The sequence below is a fragment of the Ictidomys tridecemlineatus genome, chromosome 13 (genome assembly GCF_052094955.1).
Source record: "Ictidomys tridecemlineatus isolate mIctTri1 chromosome 13, mIctTri1.hap1, whole genome shotgun sequence".
NCBI classification, from domain to species: Eukaryota; Metazoa; Chordata; class Mammalia; order Rodentia; family Sciuridae; genus Ictidomys; species Ictidomys tridecemlineatus.
Window position 1 is genome coordinate 4356453 of NC_135489.1, and position 26330 is coordinate 4382782.

At 37.4% G+C, this 26330-nt stretch overlaps 1 protein-coding gene across 7 annotated transcripts in view; it reads left to right on the forward strand.

The window, feature by feature from the left end:
* Positions 1 to 23007, forward strand: part of Fbxo15 (F-box protein 15) — a 60253-nt gene extending 37246 nt beyond the window's left edge. For 6 of the 7 annotated variants that reach the window (XM_040272040.2, XM_078029881.1, XM_005334385.5 and 3 more), the window contains 2 exons: positions 17771 to 17895; positions 22641 to 23007. In XM_040272040.2, the coding sequence (XP_040127974.1) occupies positions 17771 to 17895; positions 22641 to 22910 (395 nt within the window). In that variant the 3' untranslated portion in view covers positions 22911 to 23007. The remainder of the gene's footprint in view (positions 1 to 17770; positions 17896 to 22640) is intronic. The other variant, XM_040272067.2, reaches the window with a different exon arrangement.
* Positions 23008 to 26330: the final 3323 nt, after the last annotated feature.

Sequence of the window (26330 nt, forward strand, 5' to 3'; positions counted from 1 at the left end):
ATTGGGTTTCTTCTGAAGATAACCCTTGTTAAAAAGAACCAAATGCTCTGGTATATTTCAAAATGGTTCCTTTCCCTTCCTCTCTACAGTAGAATGTGGAATTTTCCCTTCATATCAACTGTGAGAACCAGCTTCAGTACACAAGCTCCTGGAGGCTATATAATATAAAGATATGCCTTTACCCTACAGTGGGGTGCCTCTAGAGTTTACCCTTAGACATGTCCACCCTGACCTCCAACAATTTGTCAGTTATTGCTCAGGCTTCCATGGAGGATTGTTTTCTACTAAGTTCTGACTTCCTATATTCTCCTGCCTGTCTTCTCCAGTTTGAGGGTAGAGGTATGCTCTGTGACTTCACTTTTCTTGTGGATCTAACAAGAAATATTGACTTTTCAGTTTGTCAGCTTTTTACTTGTTAAGATGCAGTGGTGACCTATAAACTTCTTATAGTGCTGAACAGAAAGCCAGAAGTCCAAGTGGACTTTTTGAGTTACTATAAAAACACACTTAAAAACTAAATTTTTTTGGCTATATGACATTTTAAAATATAAGAAATTTATAAAAAAGCAAATAAAAACTGCCCAAAGACAACTATTGTCCATAATTTGGTCCATTTTCAAATATATAATCTTATATTGTGGACAATATTATATGAATTATGCTGTTCTTTTTCTTCCTAATGTTACATTAGGATCATTTTTCAATGTCACTAAAAAGTCTTAGAACATTTGCTTTTTCAAATTTATATGACATTGCATTGTTTACTTTTATCATGATTTCATGATCCATACTCCTAACATTGGGCATTTAGGTCTCCAGTTTTCATGATTATAATACTGTTCTTATGAACATTATTTTGAAAAAATATGTGGTGACTTTGGGGAAGGTGAAAATGACATCTAATTACTTTAAGTTTGCATATGTCTGAATGTTTAATTTTTTTTTAATTTAAAAAATTATTGACTGTAACAGAGGTTTGGTTATTATAGAAACCACATGGAAGTCTGGTTTAGGGATATCTTCCTAGGAACCAACTTCAGTACCATTTCTTAATATTTGTGTGACTTTGGTCAATCACCATAGTGTCCTTGCTTACAAAATGAGAATAACATTAGAACTACCTTCCAAGGGATTAAAAGATTAAAAGGAGGTAATAAACTGAGTCTCAAATATGTATGACACTATGTTGCTATTATCATTGTCTATTTTTATATTTCTTTTCAACTTGAATATTTATGTTGTATTGTATTTGTATTGATTTATTCCATTGTTTTAAATGCTTACAAGATTCATATGCATTACATTTATTACAATCTTTTTTCCACTTTGTCTTTTGCCTTTTTATGTAATTAAATTTAAATTTTTAAAGTGTTTTTTTTTTTTTTTTTTGGTGCTGGACATCAAACCCATGACCTTCTGTGTACTAGGCAAGTGGTCGGTCTACCACTGAATCATATCCCTGGCCCTTTAATTTGATTTTATATATATTGGTTTGGATTTCTCAAAAGTTTTTAATTTTATGTAAATTACTTTTTAAATATTGTCATATATATATACACACACACAAATTATATATACATACTTGTGTGTGTGTTTGTGTGTGTGTATAAGGGGGAAGGCCCTCACTCTCTAAGATCAGGTGAATACTAACCTGTATTTCCTTTAGACTGAGAATTTCTCTTCATTTTTCAAATCTGTGTTTTCTTTTAACAAAGTAATTTTTTCATAGCTTTATTTTATTCGTTTATTTTTTATGTGGTGCTGGGGATTGAACCCAGAGCCTCACATGTGCTAGGCAAGTGCTCTACCACTGAGCCACAACCCCAGCCCCTGTGTTTTCTTTTAATTAACATGAAAATTACACGGACTACTAGTTTCCATGCCTATGCCTTTTTTGGGGTGTTTCCTTCTGTTGAGAATTAGTGCACCTATCCTCTCCAGGAAAGAAGATATTTCAGACTTTACTTGATCATTTTGTTCTGAAAGTATACAATCCCTACCTCAATATAAAATAAACTTAGTAATGAAATTCTGTCACTGATTTCTTGATTGTTTTTGTGCCTTTGTGCTTACTCACTTGGCCAGATTACACAATATCTTATTTGGATTTTGATCAGATTCATAGTATATTAGTATATGAGTTTGGAAGAATTTGTATATCTTCTTTAGGGTTTTGGTCTATCTTTCCATTTATTGAAGCTTTCCTTTACTACCCTTAGAAAAGTACCTTTTGCTATTCACTAACACTTCATTTTTGTGTTGCATTTGTGAATAAAGTTTTATGGAGCATATCTGCATTTTGTTAGATTTGCTTTATTTCCTATATAGTTTTTGCAGTATGCTTTCCATTAAAATACTGACTAAATAATAAATTCAGGGCTTACTCAGTAAGACATCATAAAAAATGTCGAGGGGATAAAAAAAGTTAAGGGCCTTAAAAACTGCTCTTTTGTACCAAGAGTGGGGTCATTCAGTTCTTCAGCAGCTGAACCTGATAAGCCAGAAAATTCTTCTATTCAAGTTTTTATTGTTTGCTTCAGGTATTTTCTGCTTCCATTATGTTATTTTTGTTGTGATTCTAAAAATAGATGACTTTTTTGTTCCCCTCTTTCTGATATTAATGGTTTTCTATGTTTCTAGGTCAGGTTGTACTGTGTAAGCATTTATCATAACAGGTAAAGCATTAGAAACAGTGTTGTCCTTTCAGGGTGGTGATTACCTAAAAAAATTAGAACAGATAACTCATTATAGCAACTTCATTAGTAGTTGTTTGTACATTTTTGTACATCTGGTGACTCATTATGAAAAATAAGCATTACAAATTACTGTTCATGCAGTCAGAGAACCCAGATCTCCATAATTTCATTCAGTGCTTATCAGAACTAAGCTGTGCTTTACCCATGGGTGGGAAAAGTTGCATAATCTCAGGAAAAAAGAAAAATGTGGGGATCCATGTTACAAAGTTGTAGGAATTTATGGAAGTGGTAGAGCCTTACAGCAAGAGGGGGGCCTTCACAACTACACAGGCTGCACTCCTAGCATGGCCCTGCCTACAACACAGGTTGTGCTGAGCAGAAGCCTCAAGATTCTGAAGTCCTTTACAGGCGCCCATATAGCTTCTCTGGTATTCTTGAACTCTGACTTCTATTCAAAATTTGACCTAAATTTTCATTTGTTCTTTCTCTCTTCTGATTAGAATTTTTTTAATCATTCAAAAGGAAGGATATGTGTTCTTTATTTTGTTATATTTATGTTTTCAAGAATATTGCTTAAATAAGACTTCAATATTTAGTAAAATATTTAGTAAGGCAATTGTAGAAATAGAATCTCTTACTTAAAATAAGGGAAGGTAAGTCTAGTAAGAAACATGAGGAGTGGATTTTCTAATTTTCCCCTGGTATGAATTTAGTTGGTATCAGGACTCTGGATCTCTAGGATTCTGGGTTTAAAGCTTTTTGTTGGATAATAATCTTCCCATCATCTATAATACCACCTTTCTTACTGCTGGTGAATTGTTTGGATTTCTTGTTGCTCTGAGTCTTTGTTCTCTTTCTGGTTTTATTTTTCTGGATATCTAGCCAGATGACACCTTGGCTGTCTCATCCTATATGGCACCACAGAGGTCTTTTCCTGTCGCCCTGTACCTTCACCCCCACTGATCTAAAACTCCCTTCCGCCTTACTGAAGTAGCTTTTTAAACTTTGAATGCTCATTAGTTTCTTAAGGGAAATCACAAAGGCATGTCCACTGTGGCATTCAACTTATCCTTTCTTCCTACCAAGAAATTTTTAAACCAACTCTTGATGTCTTCCCTTTAACGTTTTACGTAAAGGAATTAAAAATACCGTTACAGCATCTTCCTCTTTTGCTCCTTATTCTCGGACTCACTGTGCTAAGGAGAAACTGTCACTCAGTTGTGCTTCCTGATCTTCCTCTGGCAGCGCATCTTCACTGTGTCACAAGCTCTTTGTATTCTTGTTTTCTTTTTTTCTCCTATTTCAGAGAAAAAGATGTTCCACTTCTTTCTAAAATGAGCCTTCCAATTTCTGTTTCTAAGTATATTTGCTCCTGCCTGCTGTGGGACCTTTATTTAGCCATTTGTCTCTTATCTCTTTCATCATCTCAAATCTATTTTTCCATCAACTCCTTTTCTACTTAAAAATATATATATATTTTTTCTGTGTCAAAAATATTTTAAAAGACAAAGTACTTCTGTATAAGACATTTATTAATTGAAAGTTGTAGAAAACCCAACCTAACTCAAAACTTGGCTTACCAAAAAGGGGTCATGTTGTTTCAGATTCAGAGGTAGGTCTTTTTTTTCAAGTTTAGTTTTATTCAGGGACTCATCATGCTTGTCCAATGTTGGTCATGGATCTGGATAAGGCTATCTCTATTTTTATCTCCCATCCTGATTCTTCTTGCTACACTTTAATCTTAGTTACCTTTCTTCCTTGCAAGGTAGCACTAACTAGTTCTAGACCTCTTGTTTCATGTCTGAGGGTCTCCTTTCCAAGGCCCCTTGATCTCCTCCCAGGATTTTCATTGCATCTTCTTGGTTCTGGTCAGGCCATGAACTCTTCGTTGAGTCAGTCTTGTAGCTGGGTAAGGAGAATGTTTGATAACTAGGCCTAGCTTCTGTATGTGAAGCATATGACCTGACCGGGTGTGCTGCTTACAGGAATATCGGAACATACACAACAGGTATCAGAGAGCCCATAACAAATATTCTTATATTCTTCTTTTAAACTTCTGTGAAATGACTAGTCTGGAAAAAAGGACTTGTCTAGAAAAAATGTACCCAAGTGGAGTGGACTGGACTGGACTGGGCTGATAAAAAATTTCTCCAAAGATGTGGAAAACAGAACTGAATCTTGCAGAAATACCAGTTGAAACTCTTAATATAGCAATAGAAAAAGCTACTTTTATACTCAATTGAATTAACTGACAGTGAATTTTTAGAGTCTAAGCACATATTTTATTCTTTTTAAACTCAAATTAATTGTCACCAATATCTGAAAAAATACCATCATCTGTATTGCTGGTTAAGTCCTAGTTAATATGAAAAATATAGAGACTTCTACTAGGAATATCTCAGTCCTTTTGCTTTTATATATATGAGTTATCCTTTTATTCCTGAATTGTAAGAGTTCTTTATATATTCTGGATATCAGTTGTTTGTCAGACATATATTTTCTTTTTTTTAATGGTATCTTCTGATGATCACAAGTTTCTCATTTGATGAAATCTAATTTTATCAATTTTTAATTTTATGGGTATTTTTTCCTGTCTTAAAGGCTTTTTCTATTCAGGCTACAAAATATTCTCTAGTAGTTTTCTGGCTTTAGCCTTTTTTACTTTTAGATTTCCAATCAATTCCTAATTAATTTTGTGTAAGGTATGAGGTAAAGGTTGTTTTCTTCCTCTCATGTTATTTTGTACCATTTGTGAAAAGACTTTCTTTCTTGATTAAATTACTTTGATGTCTTTGTTAAAATCAAAAAGAAGGAAAGATGGCTGAATAGAATAATGGTACATTTTCCAGCCACTCTCTGACTTGGGATTCGAGCAGGAATATGGCTTCTTAGTGAGGTGGGTAACCGGGTGTTCACTGAAATTCAGTTGACAGCAAGAAAACCAGAGAAACAGAAATATGCTTTGAGCATAGGACAGGAAGGAGTAGTTTGGAATCATGGTGGTGGTGCTAGCAGTACTAGTTTACCACAAAGGGGAACAGTGGCACAGGTAGAAGGAGAGGAAACAGAGCAAACAAATTTGGCACTGGAGAACTTGTAAACAGAGAGCCAGTCTGATCTTAGCTGACCAGAGGCTGTGCAGCGAGCTGGTGTTTGAAAAGTACTCTGTTTCTTGCTTGTAAGTGGGGAACCATCTTGAAGCAGCTACCTTACTGTTTCCTGCTGCAGGAGTCCGATAGATCATAGACAGCATTGCCAGACTATACCAGCAAGTGCTTGCCTTGGTTTGAGGGTATCCCTGGTGGGTTTGTATCTCAAATGGACACAGAGGATTGTGCCCAGGGGGATTCCAGATGGGGACATGGAGTGGAGTGCAGCTTGCTTGCTTTTCCTTTGGGTTTGGCAGCTCATGTGGGGAAAGTCCAGAAGCTGATCAGGCAGGCATAATTGCACTTATGGTTTGATCCAAGGAAGACCACATTCATGGGTGATGGAGTGTGTGAGACCTGTGGAGGGTTAGCTGCCCTGCCCTACAAGTGGATTTCTCTGGAGAACCAAGAGATCCAGATGCCTAGCAGAGATTGGCATCTGCCTGGCTCTAGGGTGTGTTGATCTAAACTCTCTGAAACATTTACCATCCCACAAAGTTCTAATCAGAGCTAAACAGTAGCCAACAGCTGCCAAAATGTCCCATTTAGAACAATACTTCAGCCCTACCTTGGGAGTGCATTGATTTCATCTGTCTGGACAAAACTTCAAGTGTCAGTACTTCCCATTCCTATCTTCCTGATTGGTTAATGGACACACACACACACACACACACACACACACACACACACACACTTGTTATTTCACCTTATTTTGTCTTTGAAAGGTTAGGGTTATTTGTTTGGTTTTGCTTTTATTTTTGTTTCTCATTATTCTTCCTTCCCTTTCTCCATCTCTAATAGCCAAATTCTGTATTTTCTTTCTCTCTTTAGTTTCTTTTAGTTATTTTTTACTCTACCTCCTTTATAGTCATCACTTGCTAACTCTCATCTTCTTTTCCTCTCTTTTTTTGAATATTTTAAACTTTCTTTATATCTCATTTTTTCTCTTATGAGCTATAATTTTACTATCTTTTAGAACTATTGAATTTGTATAATTCCTGCTACTACCATTCATTTTGTTGTGGTTATTAGTACTATGAATTGAATAATTGACACTTGCTATTTACTTTAATGGCAGATATAGTTCAGGACTATTTATTTTTTTCTGGCTGCTGTTAATTGCTGACCCCACCATTCCTCTTTTTGTGGTAATTAGTGTTGTAGATATCACAATAGACAATGGGCATTTTAATGCTATGTGTCATTTTCTGCTCTTCTTGCTTTTGTTTGTTTCCCATTTTTTTCTAAGAAGGGCTGGAAAGAGACTGGGACACTGAGTTCACTGGTAAGAGATTCTACTGCTGAGCCATACCCAAAACTCAGCCAAGTGACAATTCATCTTGTTCTGCACACAAACTAACCCTGTTCAAGCATCAAAAATATTTTAATATGTAGAAGAGGGAGTGCAAAAACCCAAACCAGTCACAAAGCTCCAGGTAGGAAGCACTGTGGGGCAGGTACCTTGAGTCCCACTCTTGGACATCTGCTCCTACAGCAAAAAGAGAGAGATTCCAAGACAGTGCTTCAGAGATCCCACAGTGTTGCAGCAATTTTCTTTTTTTTTTTTAAAGAAAGAATGAGAGAGAGAGAGAATGAGAGAGAGAGAGAGAGAGAGAGAGAGAGAGAGAGAGAGAGAGAATTTTTAAATATTTATTTTTTAGTTTTCTGTGGACACAACATCTTTGTTTGTATGTGGTGCTGAGGATTGAACCCGGGCCGCGCACACATGCCAGACGAGCACGCTACCACTTGAGCCACATCCCCAGCCCCCCGTTGCAGCAGTTTTCAAAGAGTGAATTATATCAATAGTTCTGCAGTGGCAAACTGAGAGTCATTGGTGGTTGAAGATAGCTTAAATTATACTGAACATAGGCATTAAAGCTTAGATATGCCAAGAATACAGAATTTGTTACAAAAGAAATAACTACACACCAAAGGACACCCTTAGAAAAGAGAAAGAGGAATCCCTCTGAACAGATGTGAAAACCTAAAACATCTGAAAGCATGAGGAAACAGGCAAACAAGTCTCCACTCAAAATTTATAGTTCCCCAGCAATAGACTATAGATATGGAAGGAGATGAAATTCCAGAGAAAGGCTATACAGATGGATTTTAAAATAATCATGAGCTAAAAGAAAAGTTAAAGAACAAATTAAACAAATATAAGCAGTGACAGACCTTTCATTAGTGATAGAGTCTGAAAACAATGAGAACTCCTGAAAATGAAAGACAAAATAGATTAAATTAAAAATTAACTTGAAATTATCATAAACAGATTAGATTACATAGGAAAAATAACTTCAGGCCTCAAATATAGGGTATCTAAGTTTGAGTGCTCAATATTCAATCAGTTTAGAAATATAAGAGCATGATCAGCATAGATAAGACTCTGGGACAACATTGAGGTCAAGCATAAGAGTCATTGAGATAGAAAAGGGCACAAAGATGCAGGCTAATGGCATTAAGAACCTTTTCAGTGAAATAACAGAAAAAATTCCAAACCCTAGGAATGAGATGGACATTCAGATATGAAAAACATATAGAATTCCAAATAGATAAGATCAAACAAGAACCTTTCCAAGATACATCATAATCAAAATGCCTAACATAGAGATTAGATTAGTAAAATCCACACGAGAAAAGCATCAAGTCACATTTTGTGGTGTTTTAGTCAGCTTTTTCACCATTGTGACTTAAAGACCCGACCAGAACAATTGTAGAGGAGGAAAAGTTTATTTGAGGGCTCACAGTTTCAGAGGTCTTAGTCCATAGAAGGCCGGGTCCGTTCCTCAGGGCTGAGGTGAGGCAGAACATCATGGCAGAAGAGTGTGGTGGATGGAAGAAGCTTACATGATGATGAGAAAGTAGAGGGATACTCCACTCACTAGAAACAAAATATATACTGCATAGCCAGGCCCCCAGTGAACCACTTCGTCCTGCCACATCCCACCTGCCTCCAGTTACCACTCAGTTAATCCCATCTGGGATTATTAATTCACTGAATATGTTAAGGCTATAACCCAGTCAATTTTCCTCCTTGCATCATTTCACACGCAAGCTTTTGGGGGACACCTCACATCCAAACCATAACAAATGGTAAATCAGTAAGGCTTACTTCTGAATTGTCAGCTTAGATCCTAAAATACAGAAGGACTTGGCATAAGATAATCCAAGCTCTGCATGAAAACAATTGCCAAGATTGTTATATCCAGCAAAGCCATCATTCAGAACTGAAGAAAAAATAAAAACTTTCCAGGATAAACCAAAAGAATTCATGATCACCAAGCCAGCACTATAGAAAATACTTAAAGAAATACTACACACCAGAGAAACTAAAAAATATACTCCAGGACTGGGGCTATAGCTCAGTGGTTGAGCACCTGCCTTGCACGTGTGAGGTACTGGGTTTGATTCTCAGCACCACATAAAAATAAATAAAAAATAAAGATATTGTGTCCATATACAACTTAAAAAAATATTTGAAAAATGCACCCCAGATCCTCAAATGGATGAAGCTCACTACCTGAGCCATTAAGCAACTAAAAATTAAGACCAAATTAAATATATGGAACAAAAATAGCAGAAAATAATAAACATCTCTCTGTCATAACTCTGAAAGTAAATGTTCTCACCTCTCCAATTAAAAAATATAAACTGGCAAAGTGGATAAAAAAACAAGATCCAACTATATATACTATTTGCAGGAGACTCATCTTATAGGCAAAGATATCCACAGGCTGAAAGTAAAAGGGTGGAAAAAATATTCCATGCAAAGGGAGTCTGAAAATCAGCAGGACTAGCTATTGTCATATCCATAGAAGCAGATTTCAAGTGAAATGAAATCAAGAGAGACAATAAAGATTGCTACATAGTGGTAAAAGGAATAATCCAGCAAGAAGTTATAATGATAGTAAATATTTGTGACCCAAATGTTGGTGTACCTGATTATGTAAGACAAACATCATGGCATCAGTCCCAGCTAGACCCCAGTAAAGTAATACTGGGCAATGTCAACATATCCCTCACACTAGTAAGTCATAATAAAGACACTGCTGACATGAGTAATACTATAACTCAAAAGAACCTAACAGAAATCCTTAGACTATTTAATTAAATAGTAGCAAGATTCACATTCTTCTCAGCAGCTCATGAAAATTTTGCCAAAGTAGATCATATCTTAGGTCACAAAGCAAGTCTTTCCAAATACAAAAACAAAAGAAGAAACCAAAACCCCTTAAAACAATATAATCTCTTGCACCTTATTAGATCATAATGAAATGAAATTAGGAATAAACAGCAAGAAAAAATTATAAAAACCAATAAAAACATGGAGATTGAGCAATACTCTTTTAAACAAAGAATTGATCATAGAAGAAATGAAAAATTTTAAATATTTCTAGAATCAAATAAGAATAATGATAAAATGTATTAGAATTTCTGGGACATTATGAAGGAAGTTCTAAGAGAAAATTTTATAGCATTAAGCACCCACATTAAAAAAAATAAAAGAAGAAGAACAGATTCTAAGAAATCTAATGCCATAAATCAGGGCCCTAGAAAAGCTAGAATAAACCAATCCCCAAACCATAGAAGACAGAAAATAATTAAGGTCAGAGTAGAAAATAATAAAATAGAGAATAAAAAATGTAAAGAATGAATGCCAGCAAAGATTGGTTGTTTGAAGAGATTAAACTATATTGATAAACTCTTAGCCAAAATAACCAAAGGATAGAAGACCTAAATCAAGCTTAGAGATGAAAAAGGAGATCTCACCACAGACATTTCTGATATACAGTGGGTCATTAGGGACTACTTTGAAAACTTGAATTTTAATATATTGGAAAATCTAGGAGATAGACAAATTTCTAGACACATACTAACTGCCCAAATTGAACCAAGAGAATATAGAAAACCTATAGCCAAGAGCAAGCAATGGGATTGAAGCAGTAATAAAAAGCCTTCCAACAAAGAAAAGCCTGTACCAGATGGATTCTCAGCTGAGTTCTACCCAATCTTTAAAGGATAATGAATTTCAGCTCTCACTAGTTATTTCATGAAATAGAAAGGAACATTCCCAAATTCATTCTATGAAGACAGTATCATCCTCATACCAAAACCAGATAAAAGATACATCAAGGAAAGAAACTGCGGACAATTACACCTGATGAACTTAGATGCGAAAAGTCCTCAATAAAATATTAGCAATCCATATTCAAAAGCACAATTGATCAAGTTAGATTCATTTCAGGGGTACAAGGTTGTTTCATCACATGCAAAGCAATAAATGTGTTTTATCACATAAGTAGAATCAAGGTCAGAAATCACATGTTCATCTCAATAGATGCTGAAGAAGCTTTTCAAAAAATCTAGCACCTCTAATGTTAGAAAATAAACACTGAAGAAAATAGGGATAGAAAGAACGTACTTAAACATTATAAAGGCTATGTATAGCAAACCCACAGTCAAGGTCATTGTGAACAGAGAAGAATTGAAAGCATTTCCTCTAAAATCAGGAACAAGATAAAAATGTCTATTCTCACCACTCCTATTCAATATAGTTCTTGAAACTCTAGCCAAAAGGAATTGGGAAATGAAAGGAAATTAAAGGGATACAAATAGGAAAAACAGTCATTGAACTATCTCTGTTTGCTGATGAATGGTTCTAAACTTAAATGACCCATGATAAACAAATTCAGGAAGGTTGCAAGATACAAAATTTTCAACATAGAAAATTCAATAGCTTTCCTATTGAATGAATTTGATGAGATCAAGAAAACTATTTCATTTATAATAACCTCAATGAAAAGTAAAGTTCTGGGAATAAATCAAACTAAGGGGGGTAAAAGACCTCTACAATGAAAATTATAGAATACTGAAAACACTGAAAAAAGAAATTGAAGAAGACCTTAGAAAATGAAAAGACCCCTTCCCCCATTCATGGGCAGGCAGAATTCATAGTGTCAAATGCCCATATTACTAAAAGTAATATACAGATTCAGTGCAATCTGGGGATGCACTGAATGGGGATCAAAATACCAATGACCTTGTTTATAGAACTAGGAAAAAACAGTCCTGAAATTCATATGGAAGAATAAAAGACCCAGATAGCCAAGGCAGTGAGAGGTATGATGAAGGCATGATAGTACATAATCAAATTATACTACAGAGCTAGAGTAATAAAACCAACAAGGTATTGGCATAAAAACAGATATGAAGACCCATGGAATGGAATAGAAGACACAGAGATAAACCCGCATAAATTCACTCATCTGTTCCTTGACCGAAGTGTCAAAAACATAGTTGGAGAAAAAATAACCTTTTAAACAACTGGTGCTTGGAAGAACAGAATATCCTTACATAGAAGAATGAAACTAGACCCTTCTCTCTCACCCTGCACAAAAATCAACTCAAAGTGGATCAAAGACCTAGGAATTAGACTAGAAACAATGAACCTGATAGATAAAACATAGGGTCAATAATCCAATATATGGGAGCAGGCACTGACCTCCTCAATAAGATTCCTAAGTCTCAACAAATAAAACCATGAATCAATATGCGGATGGAAACAAATTAAAAAGCATCTGTACAAGAAAGGAAACAAGAATGAGAAAATCTTTGACAGCTATTCTTCTGACAGGGGATTAATATCCAGAATATATACTCAAAAAAAAAAAACTGAGACCAGAAAAACTAATAACCTAATTAATAAATGGACAAAAGATGTAAAGACATTTCTCAAAAGAAGAAATACAAATGGACATCAAATATATGAAAAAATGGTAAATATCCTTAGCAATTAGGGAAATGCCAATCAAAACTATATTGAGATTTTATCTCAATTCTAGTTAGAATGGCAGTCATCAAGAATATAAACAAAATAATTGCTGGAGAAGGTGAGGAAAGTGGTATACTTACACATTTTTGTTGGGAACTCAGATTATTACAACCTCTTTGCAAAGCAATATGGAGATTCCTCAAAAGACTAGATCTAAAGTCAGCATACTGTGGTGACACATGCGTAATAATGCAATTTATAATGGTCAATTTATGGATCCAATCTAGTTGTCCATCAGCAGATGGATGGATAAAGAAAATGTGGTGTATGTATGTATGTATATATATATGTGTGTGTGTGTTTTTGTGTGTGTATATATACACACTCACACATACATACATACACACAATGAAGTTTTACTTAGAAAGAAAAATTGTAATTATGTCATTTGTAGGTAAATGAATTGAATTGGAGAACATCATTGGTAAATGAAATAAGCCAGACTCAAAAAGTAAAAGGGCTAAATGTTTCCTTTTCGTATACAGAAGTTAGAGAGAGAAAAGAATATATATATATATATATATATATATATATATATATATATATATATATATATATATATATACACACACATTTATAAATTTTTTGAGTCTCTTCAGTATTCTATAATTTTCATATATATATTCTTTTTTCAGTGTGATTGTATTGAATCTATAGGTAGTTTGGGTAAATAGATACTATACACACACATATACATATATGTGTGTATGAGTGTGTGTGTGTGTGTGTGTGTGTGTGTGTGTGTGTGTGTATCTCACAAAAATAGAAGACAGTCCAATAGTATAGAGGAAGGGGATTCAGAAGGAGGGAAGGTCATCAGGAAGTAGTTGTAGCCATAGTTTAATTTGAATCACATATACTATAATGCATTAATTAAAATAATAATAGAAGATCAGTACAGTAGAGTCAGTGGATTAGGGGAGGGAGTAGGGAAGAAAAAGGGAAAGTACTGGCAATGAGATTTATCAAATTATGTGTGAATATAGCATAATGAATCCCACTATTATGTACAATTGTAATGTGCCAATAAAACATCAATTGCTTATAAAAGTGGTTCTGTTTCTGGACATGTATTCTATTGATCCATTTATGTGTCTTTTGAATCAGTTCTGCACTGTCTTGATTGCTGGAGCTCTATTGTAAGTGTTGAAGTCCCTTTTCTTTTTTCCATGATAGTTTTGAGTATTTTAGGTCCTTAGCATTTCTATGTGGATTTTAGAATTATCTTGTTATTTTAAATTATTTATAAGTATTATTTATAAAGTGTTTATGAAAATGATTGCTAGAATTATGATCGTGATTGCATTGAATCTATAGGTAGATTGGGTAAATAGATACTATATATATATATATATACATACACACACACATATACATACATATATATGTGTATATGAGTGTGTGTGTGTGTGTGTGTGTGTGTGTGTGTGTATATATATATATATATATATATATATATCTCACAAAAATAGAAGACAGACCAATAGTATAGTATATACCAATAGTATATTTGGGTAAATAGATACCTTAACATTACTCAGTCTTGAATCCATGAACTTGGTTATCTCTACCTGTTTGACAGTGGACTTGGCCCTTTAGATTGATTTCTTGTTCTAATAATGCACATAAGGTACTTCACATGCAGCCTGGCATAATAAGCTTCCTTGTAATGTTTATATCTTACTAGTTCCACTACTTCTCACAAAGCTTTCTCAGATGCTCTCTATTTGTATGCCTATTTTATGAAGCTTGCAAGTTGACCTTGGTTATAGAGCCAGTATATGGCCAGGCGTTGTTCAGAATCGTGTCCTTATCATTCTTATATGTGCATTGATACTGGACGCCAAGATGGTGAGCCTTAAGTTTTATTTGGTGCATTGGGGAATGGTCTAATGTACCTACAGGTTTCAGTTGGAGTCTCCTACAGTAAAATTTATCTTGAGTGGTTTAAAGAGTACAGAAATGTAGTGTGGATATAGGAGCCCAGTGTCTTGCCAGGAGCGCAGATGGAACATTTGCACCTGATGTACACACTCAGTGGCTTCTCTCCAGAAAACATCACCTATTAGGGCACTTATTCTAGAGCTCTGCCTCTGCCAGCCCCAAGGAATAGGGCTTCTCTGCACTGCATTTTCCATAAAATGGCTTTTCCCATCCTCTGCTCACTTCTGACCTCGGGTATGCAGGGCCATTGTTTTAGTCAGTCTTATTTGCCACTGTGACCAAAAGACCTGATAAGAACAATTTTAGAAGAGGAAAAGTTTATTTGGTGCTCATAGTTTCAGAGGTCTTGGTCTCTAGAGGGCAGACTCTGCTGCACTGGGCCTAAAGGGAGGCAGAACATCATGGTAGAAGAGTGTGGAGGAGGAGAGCAGCTTGGGTCATGCCAGCCAGGAAGCAGAGATGGTCTAGCTCATCAGGAACAAAATATATACCCCTAAGGTACATCCCTAAATGACCCACTTCCTCCAGCCACACCCTACCTTCCGCTAGTTACCACCAAGTTAATCTCTGTCAGCAGTTTAATGCACTGATTACATTAAGACACTCATAACCCAATCATTTCACCTCTGAACTTTCCTATATTTTTTCACAAATGAGGTTTTAGGAAACATCTAATGTCTAAACCATATAGGTATGCTTGTCTCATCAAGGGGCAATCAAGGCACTCATTACCTAGCTAAATGGAGGGTTGAGAATGGGAAATGGTGAGTGTGAGACTCACAGATTGAAAAATTGTCAAAAGTTTGAGGGAGCCATAAATGATCCCCCAGTGAATCTTGTTTTGATAATTTATAGGTAGGGTTTTCTCTATTGACAGTAATAATGTAAACAAAGCATCATGAGAATTTGAATTACCCTTATAAATTCTTTGTTTTTGAGAGAGAGAGAGAGAGAGAGAGAGAGAGAGAGAGAGAGAGAGAGAGAGAGAGAGAGAGAGAGAGAGAATTTTTTAGTTCTCGGCGGACACAACATCTTTGTTTGTATGTGGTGCTGAGGATCGAACCCAGGCTGCACGCATGCCAGGTGAGCGCGCTACCGCTTGAACCACATCCCCAGCCCCCCTTATAAATTCTTAGCTAGTATAAAAACCAGTAGGTAAGTCTGTTTGTCCCTTTTTGTATGTGTTAATCTTTTAGACAACAAAACAATTGTGCTTCTGCTATTTATTAGTGGGAGGACTTTCAACAAATCATTGTTAACCTTTGTCCATCAGTTTTCTCATCTATGAATTCAGAAAACTATAAAACATAATTACTAGCATTATTTTTAAAATAATATTTCAAAGCATTTTTTTAAGCTACTGTATGTAAAATGCTGAATTCAGTGGTAGGCAACAAGTACTCCAAGTGCCACCTGTGTGTACACACACTTTGACCCACACATTTCCTGTGTGGGCTGTTGAAATGCAGACAGAGCTGAACCTTCTCAGTAAGATAAATTTAAGTGGGCATGAAGGACTGGCAAAAAGAGCATGGATCTTTGAAGCCACCACAGCATCATGATTGTTTTGAAATGGTAGGATATCTGGTAATAACAAATAACAGCAGGTTTGTCTCCTGCAGGAATTTCGTGTGTATTAGCTCAGACAGTTGCCATTGAGATGTTATTGGTTGTTGAATCGGGAGTGCATTTTCTCTGGTGTGCTGAAGATAAGTCACACATGGAAATGGACTCGTGGTTTTCTGTATGGCTCTGCTACTTACTGCTAGCACACAGGCCTGCCCTTGCCATGCCAGTCGGAGGCCTCTCTTGCTTTGCTCATAGCTGTGCAGTAGTGCACAGCAGAGCAGTCACATCTGGTCCATTCAGAATGTCATTACAGAAGCTTTGCTTTTCATAGACTTCGCCTGCTTTTGTCCAGCCCTGGGAATGACAGTAGAGCTGTTTGGGAAGGGACAGTGTTTGGCATTCGATCCTGTATCTAGAGGCAGTGGAGAAAGAAGCTGCACAGTTTTTGTTAATTACTCAACAGGGAGGGAAGTGTGGGCTGCCACCATAGTTGGGGCAGAGATGAGACTCTCAGAAGCCAGCAGAGAGAATACCTAGGTGAAGAGTGCCCCTCCCCAGGACATGGGATGCCTGCCTCTGGTGGCGTTTTCCACTTAAGGTACATTGTTTATTATAGAGGAGCGCCCTGCAAAACATTGGTTTTACATTTGGCTGTACTTCAGTTATAGGAGACAGTATAGAATTTGTGTAACAGGGCATTGGTCCCAAGACAACTTGGCTTTGGTTGTATTTTGTCTTATGAAATAACTAAACCTAGGGCCGAAGAACATTTGCTCTTCTGTTTTTCCCATGTGCTTTGCCTTCTGAATTGTGCTTCATCTTATTCAGGTGTTGTATCATCTTGCTACGGTGTTACTGTGCTTAATGGTTGCTCTTCATGGTGTGGTCATTGGATCTGTGAAGCTCATCCTTAATGAGCTGGGTAATGCTGCCAGCTATCCCCAAGCAAAGAGGCCAAGGAAAGTGGAACATGGTTATTGTTTGCTTCAGTGATGGAGTTGCTAGTGTCCAGCTTTGAGCTAGTTAAGAGCCCAGGGAAGGTTTGGCCTTGCACTTTAGTAAGCATGTGCAAGGACTTGTACTCATTTGTGAGCATGTGCAAAGATGTTCATTTTGAATGCTGTTCTTCTTCCCTTACCTCCTGTTTATCTGTTCTCTGTTCTCTCCTTTCTCAGGGCAGTGTTCTCCTTGTTCCCTCTCATTTTATGGTCTTTCTTTGCCTCTTCTGTATTTGCTTCCTTAAGCTTCATATTTCTGGTTTTCTGTTTCCATTACTATTGCATTGACCAAGTGATAAGAGCCTTAATCAAGACAAAGGCTCTTCACGTAGTCTTTTCATTAGAGACAAGGTACATGTCCTGACTCACCTTCAACATCCCTTTCTCCTTTTCTAGGAATACACATTAATTTTCTCTAAGGCTCTAGTCTCAGTTCAGGGCCAGGATTTGCTGTTCAGATGTCCTTGGGTAAATCTAGAACTTAACATGATAAGTATCCCTATGGACCTGCCAACCTGAAGACTCTTAATTTGTTGTCCTGCCTTAATATAGTAACTAACAACCTTAAATTATTTTCAGGATGCATCGAAGATGGATATGTGAAGCTGGTTGTGATAAATTTTAAAAATAACAGAGAACACCTACCTCTTATTGGAAAAGTTGGCCTTGCTTGGAGAACTAATATTTTTGATGGCTTTATAAAGGTAAAAAAAAAACCAAACAACAACAACAACAAAAAAAACCAGTTGCTTCCTTTTCTTCGTATCATGGTTTCTGCATAACAAAATGAGGGTGTTGATATATATCTGTGATGCTTCCTTTAAAGTGTTGGACTTTTTATTCTGGTTTACATGAGCTGGGCAGTGCTGCCAGCTATCCCCAAGCAAAGAGGCCAAGGAGAGTGGAACATGGGTATTGTTTGCTTCAGTGATGGAGTTGCTGGTGTCCAGCTAGTGTCCTTGTAGATCGGTGGGCATTCCCTAAGCCAGTGACAATCACTTGATTCCTCCATCAAGTTCTTATCAAGCACCTTTTGCTCTTCATGGTGTGTGTAGTTAGACTAGAGCAGTGTTTGGGTTGAGCTGACTGCACTCTCCACTTTCTTAAAACCTGTCTGTTCTGCAGAGAGAGAGCAGAGCTGAAAGTTGGACCAGGCAAATACCATTTGCTCAAAATGTCATCATCATTCCTACATGAATTTAAAGTTTTCTGCAGTTATAAATTCTTTTTCCAGGATACAGGTGTCTTTTTGATAGTTAACATAAAAAATTAACCACTTGGATGGGAGTTGATTTAGTGTTGGAAATTGGAGGGAAGGATGGAAGGATGTAGGAGGAAGGAGAAGATATTTGGCACAATGAAATGTTTTACTCATCCTATTTATCTAGAAGCACACATTTAAAATTTGGTAAACATTATGTTTATCACACATAAAAGAACGTTGTTTCATGTCTTTAAGAGCATAAACCTAACTTTTTATTTTCCTCTGATAGCCTTAGAGGGGGCCTAAAATAAAAATGTGTACTAAGATAAAATATTAGAATCAAAATTTACCTTATGGACTAAGAAAGTCTGAATATAAATATGACTTCTGTAAAGGGCCAGCATAATCTTTAAAAATAATTTGTTATGTGTTTTCTGGAAGTTTAAAACAAGATGAAAGCTATCATTTAGTCTCACTAAGGGACAAAGGGAAATATAGTAATTATGCTAAGAAGCAAAGCTTTATTCCAGCTCTATTATTAAAACAACATCTCTAATGGAGCTGTATGCAAGGCCAACTAACCCTAAATAGCACTTAGCAGCAAATGTACTCGTGTACTCCTCACAGCAGTTCTTACAGAGGCTGAGGCCCTTCAGTGAGCTCTGGGCAGAGGTGCTGGCTGCTGTGCATTTTCCCAGGCACTCAGGCTTCTGGCACAGCAGCTTGATCTGGAAACAGGATTCTGAGTCCCTAAAGTAGCCAGTGGACTGCCTGGCTCTGGATAGTTCCCCTATAAATTCCTTCTCTTGGATGAACTTTGGGAGAAGAAAGGAGGACGATAGCTCAAAAATTCTGTGCCTTCTTCTCGGCTGGAGGGGGGCATGGTCAATCTGCATTTGCCATTTATATATGGGGTCCCTACTAAGACTAAGCTGTCCTTGTTCACAAAGAAGGAAGTCAAGTGAATGATATGTTCCTTGTGTTTGCCTTGCAGCTCAGGCATAGGAATAATGAATTAATAAAATACATTTGAGAAGTTGCTCTCAAGGAGCTAAAGTCTTTATTTTTAAACAAGAGCATAAGATATAAAGTGTTTTTAGGTATATATAGCTATTAAAAATAGACGTAAAAAAATTGCTTCTGAAAACTGCCTCTGGAAAGGAGCCTTCTGACACTTAAAATGCCCATCTGAGCAAATACTGGTAAGAAAGTATGTCACCCAACTGATTATGGTGCTAAGGACAAAAAAATAAAAAACAAAAATAATGTAGATGACAGAGGATATGTTGCCTTGTTACATTGCTTTATTTGAAGTGACATGTCCTGGCAAGGGTCCTGATCCTCTGGACTTCACTGTTTCCATATGAAAATTCTTCTCTAGAGCTTGGAGTGAGTTCAGAAGCGTGGTGGCTGCTATCACCTGCTGGGATGGTGGAGGTGCCAGTGAGAAACATCTTGAGTTGGGGGTCAGCATTAAAAACAGTAAAAGCAGATCAGTTTTTTCCTTTTAAATAAGTCAGATTTGATATATATATTTTTTTCCTCCTGGGGATTGAACCCAGGAGTGCTCAACCACTGAGCCACATCCCCATTTTTTTTTTTTTATTTTTTATTTTGAGACAGGGTCTCACTAACTTGCTTAGGGCCTTGCTATGTTGCAGAGGCTGGCCTTGAACTTGAGATCCTCCTACTTTAGCCTTCTGAGTCACTGGGACTGTAGGCCCACACCACCAGCTAAAATGCATTTCAAAGATACTTACAATGGCTGAATGTCAGTAACCAACCCACATAGGACAGTTGCTATATGAGCAGTTACCACACTATTTTACAAAGACACTTTAGATGTCCAAGTTCCCTATAAAGGGTGCCCTGCTGCAGTCATCAGTGTGATATACGATACAGCACTCCCCTGTTCTGTTTTCTCTCAGTTCCTATCATGCTTTCTGACGAATTTTCTTTTGGTAAGCTTTTCTTGTATGTCTACCTTTCCTTGTCTTTCATGCTTTGGTATTTTTTGATGTTATTTTAATGTTCCTTATAAATCTACATAGAGTTTGACATAAGTTTTAACTTAAACTAGGTATTTAGTATAGATCTGTCATTCTGCTTTATGCATGAAGAGTTGAGGTCAGTAGAGCCTGCCATGGGAAGATCCTGGGTCCTGCATGTTGTGGGTGCTCATGCCCCATAAGAAGGGTGCTCTGGCTACTTTGCTGAGAAGTGTTGCGGCTGGCTGCATAGGTTCTGCTGCAAGCTGTTGGTGCCATGAAAGAGCAGGGCATTCCCATGTGGACGGGTGCTATAGTCTGCCAGACACTCGATTTTGACCCTGTTATGAGAATAGGAGCTAATGTGAGTCCTGCCCTGGCAACTCTGGAGTCTCCCTTCCTGGGCCTGGTCATACAGACTGGTCCTCAGTACAACCACTGTGTCATATTCTTTCAGCCTTTGTGCATGTGCTCTTTCCTTTTCTTTCTCCTTTTTGCAGAATGAACTCTTTTCAGCCTTATGACAGGGCTTACTTATCATTCATTTGCTAATTCATCAGCAAATATTTATTGGCCACAAAGGGCTAGTCTGACCTGGGTGCTCAGGCATGTGAGATGAGTCCAAAAACCAACAAAACCACCACATTAAAACAACATCAAAAAACTGTCTTCCATTGAGCTTATGGCCTGTGGAGATAGGAGTGTCAAGGAGACTTCCCCAAGGAACTAGTGTCTACTCTGAGTTCTGAAGGCTGAGACATACCAAGGGTTGGGGAGAGAGTTTAGGCATGGCCCTTTGTGGGGGTGGGGTGGGGTGGGGGGTGGGGGCATGGCAGGTTTGGTGTTGGGATAATAAGGAAAGTGCCTTTTTTATCTCCTTGTGCAGAGTGTGGTTATCTGCCAAGGCATCTTGAATAGGGTGCTGAGGGACAAGGGAGGGATGAGTGAGCCCCCAAAGCAGCACAGCAGGATCCACATGTGACGCTGAACATGGTTTTGGAATAGCTTTTCACTCAGATCCAATGAGAAAGAGAGAAATAATGGAGTTCATCCAGGGCTGGGGTTTGGCTAAACCTGCTCTCAGGTATGATGAAAGAGAGGCAAAGGAAATGTTCATCATCAGTTCAGAGAAGGACAGGGAGGTCTAAAGTAGGTGGGAAGAGCCTGAGAAGGGAGAACTGGAAGGCAGGGGGTGAGGATGCATGCGCTGTGCTCTCAAGTCATTTTACATTTCCACTGTGATCCACATACATGTGAATATACATATTCATGGGTCATTAAAACACAAATTCATAAGATAATACTTATGCTTATTATGTATGATGCTTGTTGAAGTTTGCTGTTTTATTATATTTTGACATTTAGTTGTGCCCCCACTAAATGTAATTCAGGATGCACGAATTAGTTGTGATTTGCAGTGTGAAAATTCTAGGTGAATCTGAAGGATAGCCATGATGGAAGTGGTTGTGAATAAGCTGAAAGGTAAAGAGACATAGAAACAGTGTTGATCTTGAAGGAGAACACTTAGGGGAATGGTTTGTTTAAAGGTAAAACCCTAGAAAGGAAGACTGAAGTGAAGTGGAGAGCAGACCATAGACGTCATGTGGTGCAGGAATTGAGAGTACCGAGATCCTGGGGGATTGGAATCCCTCAGGGGATAGTGAAACCTGGGAACAAGTGAGCAAAGAGAGAGATACAGAGGCAACAGAGGGCCTGCCTTGCAGTGAGAGGGATGAGCCTGAGGTTGGTTATGACTGAGTCCGGGTGAAGCAAGCATGGAAGCGCTGGAACTTCAGAGCCTCAAAGAGCAGGGGTTGTTACAGGAGAGGAGGCCACAGTCTGTAGGTGTCATCGAGACACTGGAGGGATCACTGCTGCTCTCCAGGGCAGCGTGGCCCCATGCTCTTGAAAGCACTTCACAACCATCTGTGTCCTCTGTGTGATGTCTGTTGCCTCTAAATGGTGAGACTGTGTGGACAGGGGCAGCGTTTGTGCTGCATCTCTCAGGCTCTGGCACTAAAGTTCTGTAACATATTGGAAGATCCCCAGGCCTCCCCTTCTGTGTTGGAATGAGTGTGAATGTTAAATGATGAGGCAGGAAATACTAAGTATGGTTTAGGCCACGAAATGCCAGTGATAGTCTTCCAATTTTGATGTCACATGCAGGATTTCTAGTCAGTTTTACATAGAGTCACAATCTCCATGAAAATTGCGTCTAATAGGCCATTTTATTTCCATAAATCTTGTTTATTTTTAGAGTTGTTCTATAGTGGACATAACACTGTTGGATGAACACAGGAAGCCCTTTTGGTGCTTGAGTTCTCCTGTTTGCATGAGATCTGCAGCCTGCCCCTCAGATGGTCCCAATTTCTTGGGACAGACATACTATGTGGACTACATGGATACAGAAGGAAGAGTGCATGCGGAGCTGGTGTGGATTGAAGAGACTGAAGAATACTTCATTGTCAGCCTGGTTCTTTACCTCAGTGTGGCAAAAATAAACCATTGGTTTGGGACAGAATATTAAGAATTGACAGTAGGTGACAAAGTGTGGTGTGCTGTTTATTTTTGACTAACAAATTTGTTCCTGGTATTGGAAGTTAAAATAAAGCATATTGCAGTAATCTGGTGGCTTTTTACTTTACATTAGAAAGTATGATTCGCAGGTCATTTTAAGTTAATATTTAGAAGTTGAATTAAAATTTAAAAATAAAAACAGCATGTCCCAGGGCTGGGGTAGTAGCTCAGTGGTAGAGGCTTCCCTAGCATGTGTGAGGCATTGGGTTCAATTCTTAGCATGCATTTAAATAAATAAAACAGAGGTCAATTGACAACTAAAAAGTCTTAAAAAACAAAACAAAACAGTATATCCCAATGAAAATTCACTTAAAACAAAAAGGGAAAATGATATTTACTTTTCTTATGCCCTTATTTAAAAAAAAAATTAAGTAAGTCTACCTAATCTACATGTGTGCTGGGTAGCTTAATCTTTGTATTTTCTTAATCGGTAAGAAGCCCAAATGAGAATATATATTTAAATATAAACTTCATGGTATTCATTAGAATTACACAGTGCTATGTTTTACAGCTCAACAGCCATTTTGTTATTTAATAAAACAAAGTAAATTGGCAAATCCAAGAAGTAAGATGTATCTGAGATCATCAGAAGAAATACAAATTAAAAATAGTTTCTGGGCTGGGGCTGTAGCTCAGTGGTACAGTGCTTGCCTTGCACATGTGAGGCACTGGGTTTGATCCTCAGCACCCCATAGAAATAAATAAAGATATAGTGTCCATATACAACTAAAAAAGAATTTTAAAAAAAGAACAGTTTCTGGTGCAATACAATTAGACCAGCTCTCCCTTAGTAGGGTAGAGATGGAGGAGTTATCAGACACTTCACCTGTGGAAATAATCCAGGAGAGTCAGTGTGTATATAAGGATATGTTATTTTAGGGCATTTGGTTTCAAATTTTTTTTTAGACTGCACTATGCTTTGACCATATTTTTATCTCCTTCATGAAATTGATCTCAGAGGTGATTTTTTAGTAACTCACCATGTTTCTCGTAATCAGGCATGCGTGATTAAACTCATCCTCCTGTGTTTTTCCTTCTTTTGAATTACAACAAATTTTCTCTTTTGAGGTGTACATGATTGTGTGTGTGTGTGTGTGTGTGTGTGTGTGTGTGTGTGTGTGTGTGTGTGTGAATGTGAATGCAGAATAAAGAGATTGAAGACAGCAATGAACTGAAGACTTGGAACAGATATTAGGTTAATGTTCAAAGAAGTGTGAGAGTAGAAAGACTTTCTGCTGCTGACATTGTCCTCCACTCTCTTGTTCTCCTTGGCCTCAGACTGAAGCCCTTGAGAAGAGAATCTGAAATTCCTATCAGACATTGAAAGTGAAAAGCAACATCATTTCATGGTATCACCAAAGAGAGCATTAAGAGTATCTGCCCCACTTGAGTGGGAGTTGGGGATGGAAGAGGCTTTGGCTTAGCAGTGACCAGAGACAGAAGTATGAGGAGTTGGTGAGAGGCAGGTTGGCACCTTGGAGGCAGGAAAGGTATTATCTTGGAGTCAAATGTCATTCACAGGACTGAGTCTGAAAACCATCACAAGACTATTTGAGGAGACTCCTTAAACTTGCTGGTTACACTGTGCAGGGACTAGACATCCTGAAAATACCAGAAATAAGGTAGAACCAGAGAAAGAATTGTCTTTTCAATTCCTGTTTAACAACACTTGGATGGAGTTGGGGGTGCAAGAAATATAGGACAACTGGAAAGCTTTTAGACTGGAGCTTATTGTTGCAAACTTTGTCAGTACTGGACTTCACTAATGCCTAATGTCTTCCTTTAGAGCCAGATTGCTAGTCATGTAGCAGGTACTATGATTCTTGTCCACTGCTTTATCTCTAGCATCCAATAGGATGCCAGGCCAAAAACTGATGCTCAGTAGTTATTGGTTGAATCAGTGAAAGCTATTTTAACTAATATATCAGCAACTATTCAAGCTTGAAGGAGGCTTGAAGAAGACTAGAAACCATTCATGTCTCAGGGAAAATCTGCATCTCAGGGAAGTTGTTGGGAAGCAAGGGGAAAGTACTCAAGGCAGGGGAACAGCCTTTAGGAAGCCATGGTACTCCAAAGCAAGTGTGCACACCTTATGTGACTGAGTAAGGCTACAAGACACTGCTGTCCCCACATGTCCTCTCATGTGTCTGATACAATATGCAACTTCTTAAAGCTACAGCTTCTTATATTGACCTCCATATTTCTAAATATATCTAAACATATTAAATAAGGTATGAATTATAATTTCTTTTTTCTCCCAGAATATTTTATCCCCATTTGCCTTTGTTTGTTTGAAACTGCTTGCTCTCTAGCCTTGCTGGACGGTTGTCATCTTAGGGTTTCCTGTGGGCATCCCAACTTTATGGAATCCTGTCTTCTTCCTTGTCCTTTTTCAGTGGTACACATTGTCCTGTGGCTTTCTAAGAAAGGTTGATGTGGTACATGCATTTTGAATTCATGAATTTCTGAGAGAAAATAAAAAGCCTGGTGGATAGTTTAGCTGGATACCAAGTTGTAAACAAGAAAAATAGCCTTCTTGAAACTTTGAAGACCTTTTTTCCTTGGCATCTAGCACTGTGAGATGTCATTTGTTACCCCCACCCCTGGCCCCTGTCATATGCAATCTTTCTCCGCTTTCTCTGGAAGCATTTTAAAATTTTCTCCTTATTTATTTATTTCAAGGTGATATTTTTGGAATTTCTTTGTATTTATTGTGAATTATTTTATTGAAGAATTTGTGTATTGCTGTTCTGGATTTCTTAATCTGGCAGTACTTTCTCTGTTGTCTTTTTCTGTAACTTTCATTGATGGACTATTGTTCTTTCTTGACTGATCATCTCATTTTGTTTTAATCTTTTATTTCAATTTTCTGAAATATTGCCTACAGTTTATTCTTAAATCCTTCTATTGAATTTGCTTTTTCATTTTGATAATCATGTTTTTATTTTTTGGAACTCTTTTTCTGTTCTTTTTGTTTGTTTCTCAAAATATCTGTACTGGTTTATTAAGCGCAGTCCCCACTCTCCCCTGGTGGTGGGGATTGAAACCAGACTTCACACATGCTAGGCAGGTGCTCTATCATGGAGCTGCATCCTCAGCCTGCAAGGGCAATATTTTACCAAAGCAGGGTTGGAAAACCTTTTCTATAAAGGCCAGACAATAATTTAGGCTTCATGGGATATATGGTGTCTGTTGTAGCTACTCAGCTCTGCCCCTGTAGTGTGAAGTCAGCTACAGATGATCCATAAATGAGGGTGTGGGATCATGTTCACACAAAAACAAGCAACAGGAGGGAAAGGAGAGGTATCAGAGAATAAAACTGACCAAATTATATTATGTGCATGTACATATATGTAACAATAAATCCCAC